Below are 13001 nucleotides of genomic sequence, written 5' to 3' on the forward strand. Positions count from 1 at the left end.
GTATTTAAAGATAAAGTTGAAAAAAATTATCGAACAGAATAATCATAAAATAGAAAATCTTATATTAAACTCAGTTTTAAAATATATGTAAATAATTAACACTTAGAATAAAATCACATTTAATTTTTTAAGAAATTAGTTATAATTATTATTTATTTATTATATTATTTCTTGTTAATTATTAATTTATTTATTTAAAAAAAATTATATAAAATATAGGTTGTTTTCGACATCTCTCATCGGCTACAATATAAAGATTAATATATTTCAACCTATTTAACAAATATTATACATACGATAGAAACACAGATATCATTATTTTCCTTTGTTACCGTCATGTTGCTCTTACGTTATCGAAAATAAATTATAAATCAAAAAATTTTCCATGAATGGAAGTCAATCTGTTGACAACAAAATGAGCAATAGTTGTTCACCGTTTGCTCTGAATCTGCTGTCATTAAATGTTTTAAATCTGCCCTCGTGTTGTTGAGTACGTATGATTATGTATTACGTTTTCAGCAAATATACAGCAATTAATCGAAAATTTGTGCACAGCATTAAACTGCATGATTTTGCAAAACATGCTTGGCTATCAGGGTTGATTGATTATTAAAAAAATTTCTTTTAGTTAATAACTAAATTAATAATTTAACAAAGATTTGTGTATAAGAATACATCATAAAATTAAGAATAAAATACGTTTGAAAATAAAATTTTATTAAAATTTGTTAAAATTGTCGACTTAAATTTTTTCGACTGTATATTACAATGTCAATCAAAGCATCCTTATTCTACTATAAAACAGAGTACTTTCAGGTTTACACTTCAAAGTCCGCATATACAAATACAAGGACTCGTCGTACATACATAAATATTATAATATGTGTGATGTCAAGTAATCATTATTGTATTGTTTTGGTACTCGAATATTCACGAACACAATTATTTATAAAACACATGCTATATCATAGACTAGATAGATTGCTATTTAAACAGGTTACTGGGATACGGCAGTTTATAAGACATTGTTAGCAATGCATGCGAATAACTTATTTCCAATTATTAGAAAAAAATACATAAAACACTATCGATCTAATATTTTAAGTTAGCAAAATAATAATTTTCAAATATTTAAATATATCTAAAAAATTAATTGCAGAATATTCCTAATATTATACGATTTGAAACGTAATTAATTTCGGTCAGTTCTTTTATTGGTCTGTTTCTGGTTTTTTTTATCCAAAAATATATACATCAAAAAAAGAGGAGAAAATAAGGAGAAAATAAAAAAAGAAGACGAGAGAGTAAAATTGAAAGAAAGTATTGTGTAGTAAAAGGAAACAGACCTTTTATATGACGCACGTCCAAATAATTGCACTTGCGTCATCGAGAAAAACATAATTAGTTCCCTTTATTCCCGAAGAGAAAGTAAAAAAACTTTCCCCTACTCCATGTACTACATAAAATTGTCTGTATCAAAATATATCAATATTCCCGGAGACGATCTCGAAATACGAAAAATATTTATTAAATTATCGACACTCGCTGCGGTGATAAAATATCAATCAAGTTTTCGCTTTGAACACGTTGTGCTAGCAGTGAATTGCACATGTAACATGTATGAATCCATTCGGTTGTTCCGAATTCTATTGGAAGAATAAGGTAAGACAGTTCTTTCAACTTTTTTTGCCATAAAATTTTCGATTCAGTAGGTACAGGAGCAGGTTGACGTTAACTTTGGCTCTACCAAACATATCCATGCAAGGTCTACCCTCATACTGCAGTTCGAGAAGCTCTTCTATACTGATATCAAGCTTTTCCAGCTCAACACCCATGAATTTACAGCGCACGGCGAATACACCACTGTGCTCCGTTGGACTTATCTCGAAAATCACATTCTTCATCTCTGTTGGATTCAACGCCTGGTCAACCTCCATCAATACACCCTTCTCCTGCAGCTTCCACGCGGAATACTTCACGGTCATCTTGGACCTTAGTTTGCGCTGCGTGTACGTGTCCTTCTGCATCATCCGATATGCACGGAGCGAACTCTTTCCACTGTGCAGATTCTGAAGACAACCCTTTATGTACTCATTGTAGAATCCAACTTGCTCTTGGTAATATCGCATCTTTTCATCCAATCGTTCTTTAGTCGCCCGCAACGTCTGCAACTCTTTATCCCTCGCAACGCGATACTTGCTCTTATTGCAAATATCTCTCGCTATCGCGGTCACTATCGTCTGATAGCCGTCCGCGCGACTGATCCATCCCTCGAGCTCAAGCTTGCTCAGATATGCACGCAACTGCATTTTACAATCGTTTATAGATGAACTTTCACGAACTGTCGGTGACACGGACGAATAGTCGAATAACTTGACGCACATCGGAGAAGTTGTGGTTTCTAAAGATTCCACAAGGGTCGGCCTCTTTAAGAACGGGATGACCGACACGAGTAACTCCTTTGTTTTCACGAAGAGGTTGCTCAGATTCGTGTCGTCGTTCCTCGGCACTTGAAATTTGTTAGTCAATACCAAGCACACTTCTTGCTTGCTGTATCGCGCCAAATTTGCATCGTACGTTGCTTTAGATATCCCAAGCAATGATGCTACAGTTGGTGCTGGACCTAGATCATCTAATAAATCATGTAGAGGATCGGAGAGATCTGGTGCTATTTGATCCTCGTAATTCAACATCAGAGCATGCATCTCACATATTTCCTGTAAAGATATACATATCTCCGGACTTTGTATCAGCGTCGCCTCCGTATATTCATGAATATCAAAGTGCTCCTCCAGGTCTTCCACTTGGCAACAATACCGAAAGAAGTCCTTAAACTTCTCGTGGCAAGCAATTATGAACGGATTTAAACATTCCAAATGCGGTGCCTCTTCACCGAACCCTTTCTTTGAAGTGGAAAATTGCAGTACCTTGGCTATACTGGCCAGATTTTTCCTTTGGCAAGAAGACAATGTTCTGTCCACTGGCAACGTGACAATATCGAATGTATCCGGTGCTACAATCGCAGCGTTGATGAAGTGATAGTAAATCAAATTGCCGACCGCCTTTAAGAAATCCTTCTCGGGAGCATGCGGAAACTTCTCCATCAATGTGTTGTACAGAACCTTCGAAACGTAGAGCATTCCATAAGGGATCAGATCGCGGGATTGTGTTATCCTGTTGAGAAATTCGAGAGAGATCTTCTTCAACTGATTTATAGCTCTTGTGAGCGATTCCTGCACTGGAATGTGTTTCAGCGCTTGTTCCTGAGACACTGCATGAGGCATATCCAGAGACTGGCCGCACTCCATTTCTAGTTGATTTCGCCAAAGCTTGTATATATCTACCGGATTCGTTTCTATGCACAAATCCTTTTCCTCCAGAACCTTTTCAATTAACGGACCTACGATTTGCTTTAATGACGCTTGACCGTTGAATTGTTTTGCGTAATTGACCACCATCTCGCGAACCAAAGGTTTGCCGGTCAATACGTCGGAGGGCTGATGGCAATTGCACCTGATCTCTTCTCTCAACGCGCAACCAAAAAGTTTCAGTAATAAATAATCTTCTCGAGTGTTTGATCCGAAATTAAACAGCGTCAAGATGATATTCTTCAAGAACAGCTTGTTTGATTTGTTACTAGGGGGTAAATATAACAGTTTGGACAAATATTGTGGATTCGTCTGCAATGCGTAAAATAAGTGCTGATAACCCTCCAACATCTTACGACCTTCCCTCGTTAATGATTTGAGACCTTTGTGTGTTATCGTAGCAATTTCATTTAAACTGCTTTGATCCTTATTTGCGTTCTTCTCCTGCGCAAGAGTATCCAAATTTCTGCCATGTGCCACAACTTCCTAGATAAAAACAAGAGATATTTTTTTAAGCAAAATTTGGACTTTATAAACGTTCAACTAAACTTTAAAGACTATACCTGTAATGCTATTCTGTTCTGGATCAGTAATCCTATTTTGACGAACATACTGTTTAATTGCTCTGATAGATTCTGGTTATGCCTTATACATTGAACGACTTCGTGTTTTAATTTCTAAAACAAACGGTCATAACAGAACATCTGTGATATGCAAGAATAGAGTTATGATGTGCAAGTAATACAAAAGTTATCGTACTTGTAATTCCAGATCTTTGTCGTAATCTTCCGCGCTAAAACCTAATACCGTTGAAAAATATCGAACAACAGGGAACGACGGTTTCTCTGAGTGTAATAAGGAGCGAAAGGCTTTCCTCGATGCTCGGCCACGCCATAGAGCTTGTATCTTAATTATTTTATTCTCCTATGTAACAATATAAAAAAAAAATGAAATTTTATAAAAAATAATTACTAAATGCAACTTTATTAAAATATTTAAAAAATTCGAGCTTACGTGTCTTTTATATCGACTTAATTTATCACTCTTTTCATTTGCTCTTGCATTTAATAATTTGTTTTTACTCTGATATAATAACCAATTTTGTCTCCTTTTCAATAATTTACGATACTGTTTTCGTTGTCTAACGCCTCTCCACCATGCTTGTATCATGATGATTTTTCTTAGATTATCATCGAAATAAGCATATCTATCAGCAATGTTTTTACGCAACAAAAATCCCCTAATACAAGCTTGAAGTTTAGTAAGTAATTTTTCATCATAGATCGTATAAACTTCTTCATGTTTCTCTGCTAAAATAGACTTAATTGTTTCCTACGAGCATCCAAATAAGATTAATGACAAATATTTTTAATTAAGTATAAAACATTGAAAAAGCACATACATACATTTATATCATCTATAGTAAGATAACAAGTTTTCGTAAAATCTATCGGACGCTCCCATCCACATCTTCTACCTCTCAAATCGATATAAATGTTATTTCCTTTGTTGGTAGTATAGCAAACATATGGACAACTGTACATTTCATGCTAGAGTAGAAACGAAACATTAAATATTTATAGTAAACATACATCTTAAGTACTCGAAAAAATCCTTTACCTTCCGTCTCTGTAACTGTCGCAATGCTAAAAAACATTTCTCTTGACATTCTTCAGTAAATCCATTAAATTTTTCGGATATACCGAGCGTTTCCAGACAGTTGAGAGTATCTATCACACTACCGTCCTCCACATATGTATTGATGTTACATAAAAATGCTATCACTATAATACGTGTTGTAAGTAAATGATATATTTATTAAAATCAATCTTCTAATTCAATAAAGTCAATGAAAATAAAGGAAAATACATTGAGAACATATGATATACATACTTTCTTGCATTTCTTCGATCTCTGATGCCGCTGTCTTTGCTATAGCTTTGACATCGTCCAGCCATAGTTCAGATCCGTCAAATTTTTTTTCAAATAAACGTTTCTTCAGCAGCTTCAAATAAAACAATGCGTCATGTGTATATGTAGGTATATCAAACTTCGCAGCAATCATTTTTAAAGCTTTCATCGTATTTTCACGATCGTTCGCTGCTACGGCCCGATTAATTTGTTGCAAAACCTCTATAACTATTAAACAAAATTAAACGCCATTATATTATATTAAATCAATTAATATGTAATATATAGACATAATCGTTGAATTTATGTAACATTCTTGTCATACCTTCGAAACCTTCGTCGCACTGTACATTCACCAAATCGATACATTCTTGAATATCGCTATAAGTTAATATAGAACATTCTTGGGACAGCCTTAGTTTTGCTTGCCGAGCTGTTGTCAGTTCTCGAGCATACTTTACTTTATTAAATTCATCCAATCCCTTAAACAATGATAGAAATATGTTAAAAGTTTGTTTCAATATCTGTGGAAAAAGAATGGTTGTTATACTTACAGCTAAACATGCATCAGGATTCGACAGTGTTTTATACACTAAATCTGGATTTCCTGTGTCCACCGCTTTGGTGATAGCAGCAATAACAGATAAGACAGGTATACAACCGATTATGTCATCATAAGTGATATTGGTCTATTAAAAAAAATCGTCAGTATTATTACAGTTCATAAAAAACTGTAAGAAAATTACAGCTTTTATTTCTAAGAAATTTATAAAATAAACATAGATGTGCAATCTTACTCCAGATTCTATATGATCTTCTTTCATCTCTTGATAATACAATGGAACTGCAAATTCATCAATATAATGAGAGATTTCCAGACATGGGGTTTGCAACATCTCATAAAATTTTTTTTTGTCCGCAGATTCTAAAGCCATATTCAAACATTCGATAATTTCTTCTCCTATAATAAGTAAAGATTTGTAATATATCTCTCTAAAATTTATACAGAGTATATGTTAATTATATAATATTAACGTTTGTAACGTCGTTGTGCGTTCTCGTTTCCTTTGTTAATCGCATTCTGAAATGTTTCTGTCCAATACTGAATGCTTTCAAATGGATATATATCACTCCACTCAAATTTATTCAATATTAGCATTAATTGTGCTTTATAATCTTCAACATTCTCGGAACATATATTCTGTGAAATAATTATATGTTATAATCGAAATTTTAAGAAATAATTATTATATTACATACAAAAGAATACTTTTTACTACACCTTGAAAGATAATGCTGGCACTTTTAAAGCAGCTATTATTTCTGTATTGTCTTGTGATAAAGATGAAACAATGACTTCCAATGCACACGAGGCTGAAATATATATCTCATCATAAGTTAAACTGTATACAATTTTGTAATAATCGCCGAAATTTGAAAATATTTACCGTTTACGTAATTAATATGTCCTTGTATTTCTGCTTGTGTTAATAATTCATCATATTCATCTGCTACATAACTATCATTAAGGGACTAAACAACATAATATAATTAAATAGAAAAATAACAAGGACTTTTTATATAAACAATAATCAATAACAATAAAAGGGCGAAGTAAGAGTCAAATTAAAATTAAATTAAAAATTAAAATATTAAAATAAAACTGTGTTGACATATTTAATTATAAAATAAAGAATACAATTAATATGTTAAAATATAGCTTACAAAAAAAATTTTACTTAAAACTAATTAAAATTAATGCTACAAGTTTCGACTCTGTATTGAGTCCTCCTCAGACATCGAAGTGATATGTTTAAGAATAAAATTATAATAGAAAAAAATATATATAATATGATTAAAAAACATTCATGGTGATAGCAATTTTAAAATATATTTTTCTACTATAATTTTATTCTTCAACATATCACTTCGATGTCTGAGGAGGACTCAATACAGAGTCGAAACTTATAGCATTAATTTGAATTAGTTTTAAGTAAAAAATTTTTTGTAAGCTATATTTTAACATATTGATTGTATTCTTTATTTTATAATTAAATATGTCAACACACAGTTTTATTTTAATATTTTAATTTTTAATTTAATTTGACTCTTACTTTGCCCTTTTATTGTTATTGATTATTATGTTTAACATAATATAAATTATAAAAAATTAATTAAATTACTTAAATGTAAATAAATAACAAAATTATGCATGCATCAAATACCTTATTAAGTGCTGCCTCTGTTTTCGCAGCTTTAGCTTCTGATAATGCCTTTGTATATTTTTCTATATAAGCAGGTTTAATATTACTTAACTGCATCTCTTTACTCCGAAGTTTTTGTAAAATTTTATCATTGTCCTAAAAATATAAATCGGAATATAAAAATATAAAATTATATTAGTATTACCATGCAAAATCGCCCCTAAACAAAATTAAACTGGTATACATTATCTATCACAGCTTGATTAATTGCAATCACAAAGTCATGAAGAGTAGCAGTATCTGTAGTAATGCTGTTCGTCAAAAGACCACCTATTTTTTGAAAAGCAGGCATTTGAATGCCATGTTTTTGCAATTCTTTAGTAACTGTATCAATTTCTTCCTCTGAAAAAATATAAAAAATATAAATATCTCTACATGACCCAAGACTAAGAAAAAGAAGAAAATAAAAATATTCACAAGACATAATATCATTTCATAATTAATACTTTTGCATTTTTGCAAAACAGTATTGTAGAAGATAAAACACATACCAGAAAAATTTACTTTTCCATATAAATCTGGCATTGGTGGTGCTTTCCCATATTTAAATAAATGCTTACTAAGAGCATGGATACAATATATCAATCGCGGCATATTCTTTTTATCATATATGTCTGTCGTTTCTGGCAGAAATGTCTATAAAAAAATTTTATCTCGTCAACTTATTTTTAGATCATGTCAATATATTCTATATAATCTTATATATACATAAATTACAATAATATATTCTGTTACTGCACCAAAATTACTTTGTACATACCAATGGTAGCCGTTCAGATTCCAAACATTTCAGAAAATAATTTATATTATCTGTATGACGAAATTGCAATCCAGCAATTTTATATCGACGCTGTTCGGTATCATAGATTTTATTCAATGGTAAAATATTGGGTGCCATAAAATGACCGAGTTTAGCCAAGTATACTCCGTTACGAAGATTCTCCTCCAACTCAGTCGATGGAGGTAATGACTCTCTCAAGCAGGCTTCCATCCATCTATATAAGAAAGTAAATGATAAATAACATCACTTTATTTACTTTTCTAACAAAATATAAATTCTTTTTAATAATAAAATCAATTAAATTAATCCTTACAGTTAAAATACAAATTGGAGAGAATAAAGAGCAATAGGAGTCGGGCGCAGAAGACGTCGTGCGATTAAAAACACCACTAATGAGTGATAAAAATCATTTATTTGAATAATCCTCTTTTATTATAATAAAGCTCTTACATGTTTCGTCCAACTTTTTAGCCCTGTTCAGAGAACGAACTAATTAATATAACTAATCAATACAATTTTTCAATCAACAATGAGCTCCTTTACATCATGATAACTAAGATACAGAATAAATAACAGACAAAACTAAATGGATGAAAAAGAAAAAGAAGAAAAACAGAGAAATTGAAAATGTCAGAAATAATAAATTGTGAAAATTAATTTCCAAAGAACTAAGATTATAATAAATCATTATGAGAATGAAGGAACTTACTACAATTATCCTCATTGCAAACAATACTAATATTAATTAACAACTGGTTCTTAATATGCTGGTCAGTCTATGTCAGTCCACAATAACAATCCACAAAAGCCAAAACGACTTATTACTGTGTGTGTATAGCATTGACTGAATTTTAGTTGGTTTTTGTGGATTGTCTGCTTTCTTTCATTCTATACCTTTGACTAAAATTTAATTAATTGACTTTCTGTTTTGACATTGACTGACCAGCATATTAAAAACTGGTTTTTAATTGATATTAGTATTGTTTGTGATGTGGTACTTTGTAATCATAGTGATTTCCTTCATTCTCGTGATAATTTAGTATAATCTTAGTTCTTTGGAAAATAGTTTTCATAATTAATATTTTTTTTTTTTTTTTTAATTTCTCCGTTTTTCTTTTTTTTCTTTTTCATTCATTTAGTTTTGTCTGTTATTTATTCTGTATCTTAATTATCATGACACATGGAGCTCACCGTCGATTAAAACATTGTATTGATTAGTTATATTAATTAGTTTGTTCTCTGAAGAGGGCTAAAAAGTTAGCCGAAACATGTAAGAACGTTATTATAATAGAAGAGCATTATTCAAATAAATGATTTTTGTCAGTTATTAGTGGTGTTTTTAATTGCATGACGTCTTCTGTACCAGATTCCTATTGCCCTTTCTCTCCAATTTGTATATAAATTCTTTGTAATCAATATAAATACTTAATACACTAAATAACAAATAAATATAATAAGAAATGTATCCATCATAAACATATATTTTTTCTTACTTTTTAGCTTCTTCCAAGTGACAAAGATAGATATACGACAGATCTCTTTTACGTTCCTCGTCTATATTCTCCGCAGATGTTCTCATCTCTTCTAAAATACATTCATATAATATTTTTAAATATTTTAGAGCTCATGTTCAATATAAGAATGTACATATTTTATCCATATCAAGATACAAAATATACTCAATCTTTTTCGTTAATGTCAATACCAAAAATATTTTATTGGGTACTCTGATCACATTTTATTATTTTCATACATAATTGCGTATACAAAATTATACACACGTGCGACATTATAATTATACGTGCGTATTAAATTAAAAAATTATCTACGATACAAAAGTTTGACAAGCGCCAACGAAATAATGGAAAAATCTGCGAATCTCGTTCGTTGGTAAAACATGTGTGTGTATGTATGTACCCACATTTATTAGTACAATTAATAAGTACAATAAAGCAATGCAAGCATCTTCACCTTTCTTAACTTTTGTTAAAGTGCCATTCACATTTACCATCGTGGGAGAGAATGTGGACACGGCTGTCACATCAAAAACCGAAAGCAACAGGTGAAAAACATCGAATGATACCGATACGTTACACTCTTCCAAATTCAAAATAATTAGTTAATGGCAGCACTGATGCTACCGATCAGTGCTGACAACAATGCGGAACGAAAACACGTCATAGACATAAGCGGGGAGCACAGACTTCTGCATAACGCATAAACCATATACATAAAGAATTTGATTGGTCCATTAACTCATGCATAAGAAAATGGACCAATCAAATTCTTTATGTATATGGTTTATGCGTTATGCAAAAGTCTGTGCTCCCCGTTATAGCACGAGTATCGAGACCAGAGGCCCTATTCTGTAACTCTTAACGACAGTGTCGATATCGTTACAGTGTCGTTGCGCAGCTTTTTTATCGTATGAAATATCTGCGCAACGACACTGTAACGATAACGACGTTGTCGTTAAGAGTTACAGAATAGGGCTACAGAGGCCCTATTCTGTAACTCGTTAAGCAGTTAACGACATCGTTGCGCAGCTTTTTATACCATAAGATATCTGCGCAACGATGTCGTTAACTGCCTTAACGAGTTACAGAATAGGGCCTCAGAGGCCCTATTCTGTAACTCTTAACGACAGTGTCGATATCGTTACAGTGTCGTTGCGCAGCTTTTTTATCGTATGAAATATCTGCGCAACGACACTGTAACGATAACGACGTTGTCGTTAAGAGTTACAGAATAGGGCCTCAGGGTCGGATTCTCTAAACGTTTTATCGATGATTGTCGCTATCGTTAACTAGAGACAGCCAATGAGAGCAGCGCTTTCTTTTAGGATTGTCCTGCCATTGGCTGTCGCTAGTTAACGATAGCGACAATCATCGATAAAACGTTTAGAGAATCCCGGCTCATCACATATTTTTGCATGACTCATAAAGGTACATTCACATGCAGTGTAACTTGCATAAGCGTAACTTGCGTCAGCCAATCAAATTGTCTCAATTAAAATAAAGGTACAATTTCACGTGCTGCTAAAATAAGCAATTGGAGCGACAAGTCTGTCGCTCTTCCAACGGCTGAAATTTTGTAGTTTGAACAGTTTTAATTACAAGCATCAAACAATCAAATGCTATCATGATATCACCATAGATGAAGCCCATTGGATAAAACATCAGGTTAAGCTTAATCACAAGTTAACCAGATAATGAAAAATCGGGCCTAAAAAGCATGGGAATGCTCGGTCTATGGCCGGTATTCATAGTCAGTTCTTATATTCAAGACCATCTTAAGTTCAGTCTTGAAGAGTTACGAACCAATCAGAGGGCCGCTTTAGCATCTTAAGACATTACTTAAGACAGTCTTGAAATAAGAACCGACTATGAATACCGGCCTGTGTATATATGTCGTTGATTTAAGCGGGAAGCACAGACTTTTGCTTAACGCATAAAGCATGTGCATAAGGAATTTCATTGGCCCATTTTCTTATGCATGAGTCAATGGACCAATCAAATTCTTTATGTATATGATTTATGCGTTATGCAAAAGTCTGTGCTACCCGCTTTACATTCACTAATCATTGGCTGCGTTCAGCAGAAAAAGCAGCTTTGCAACGGTTGTAAAATTCTTGAATATGATAGGCTTATACATTTAGATCTAATGAGGAAGTAAGGGCAAGACCAATCATATTAAAAAATTTTGCAACAGTTGCAAAGCTGCTTTCTCTGCTGAACGCAGCCATTGGCTGCGTTCAGCAGACTCAACAGTTTTGCAACCGTTTTATGATTCGTCTCGCTGATTGGATTATAATTTTAGATCTAAAGGAATAGTCCTATCTCAGCAAAGAATCATAAAACAGTTGTAAAACTCATGGTGTAATAAGAATGGTGAAACATTGTGCATAGTAATGGCGGCACGATGAGTGGAGCCAATGAAATTTAGGCCACTAGTGTGGCTAATACAATTGATAATATAACACGCTGGCATAATGAATTTTCCAATATTATATTATCGAGACTTAATTTTTTCTTTAATTTTACAATATTATATTATGATTTATTACGGTTTATACTTTACAGCTAATTCAAACTTCAAATCAAACAAGGGGCAACCATATTGCTTTTGAACATTTGGACCCGATTCTTATTGGTCGAGACAATGGACTACTGCACATCCATGATGTTGTTTCACCTTTCTTATTACACCATGGTAAAACGAGTCTGCTGAACGCGACCATTGACAAACTGAAACATGGCGGTACCAATCACGAAGAAGACCATTTATCTCTCCACTTTTACTAGAGTCAAGCGGGAAGCACAGACTTTTGCATAACGCATAAAGCATGTGCATAAGGAATTTCATTGGTCCATTTTCTTATGCATGAGTCAATGGACCAATCAAATTCTTTATGTATATGGTTTATGCGTTATGTAAAAGTCTGTGCTCCCCGCTTCAGACGGAACGTGTCCGAGCACGTTATGGCGGCAAAATATCATGTGATACAAATTTTCGAAAATGATTAGAAAAGTGCGTCACCTTACAAAAATTTCAACCAATAATATTTTTTTGTTGCAGCGTGCTACACATGAAAAATCAACTTAAAGTAATTTTTATCAACTCCGATTATTAATTCAATCATTGAAATTGACCAATCGCATTTATCAATGACAGATG

The 13001-nt window shown here is 32.6% G+C and overlaps 1 protein-coding gene across 1 annotated transcript; it reads right to left on the reverse strand.

Moving 5' to 3' along the window:
- Positions 1 to 1551: 1551 nt before the first annotated feature.
- LOC108774387 (ras GTPase-activating-like protein IQGAP1) lies at positions 1552 to 10335 on the reverse strand. The gene is made up of 19 exons (XM_018540481.1): positions 10296 to 10335; positions 9818 to 9908; positions 8304 to 8538; positions 8035 to 8179; positions 7728 to 7885; positions 7505 to 7639; positions 6728 to 6812; positions 6562 to 6653; positions 6315 to 6480; positions 6077 to 6240; positions 5834 to 5968; positions 5605 to 5761; positions 5262 to 5507; positions 4989 to 5152; positions 4775 to 4918; positions 4383 to 4700; positions 4128 to 4292; positions 3932 to 4045; positions 1552 to 3854 (listed from the first exon to the last, which is right to left on the reverse strand). Exons 1-19 carry the CDS (start codon positions 10333 to 10335, stop codon positions 1677 to 1679), a joined length of 4932 nt encoding a protein of 1643 aa, XP_018395983.1. The 3' UTR covers positions 1552 to 1676.
- Between the last annotated feature and the right edge of the window lie 2666 nt (positions 10336 to 13001).

The sequence above is a fragment of the Cyphomyrmex costatus genome, unplaced genomic scaffold, assembly GCF_001594065.2.
Source record: "Cyphomyrmex costatus isolate MS0001 unplaced genomic scaffold, Ccosl1.0 scaffold251, whole genome shotgun sequence".
In the NCBI taxonomy this organism is placed as follows: Eukaryota; Metazoa; Arthropoda; class Insecta; order Hymenoptera; family Formicidae; genus Cyphomyrmex; species Cyphomyrmex costatus.

Excerpts from the sequence above, each read along its gene's own strand:
- LOC108774387 (XM_018540481.1), bottom strand. The coding sequence starts at position 10,335 with ATGGTAAATGTGAATGGCACTTTAACAAAAGTTAAGAAAG. Across the intron at positions 6,813-7,504 it reads CAGAGGCAGCACTTAATAAG|TCCCTTAATGATAGTTATGT; the intron begins GTATTTGATGCA and ends TATGTTGTTTAG. Across the intron at positions 4,701-4,774 it reads TTACTATAGATGATATAAAT|GAAACAATTAAGTCTATTTT; the intron begins GTATGTATGTGC and ends GGATGCTCGTAG.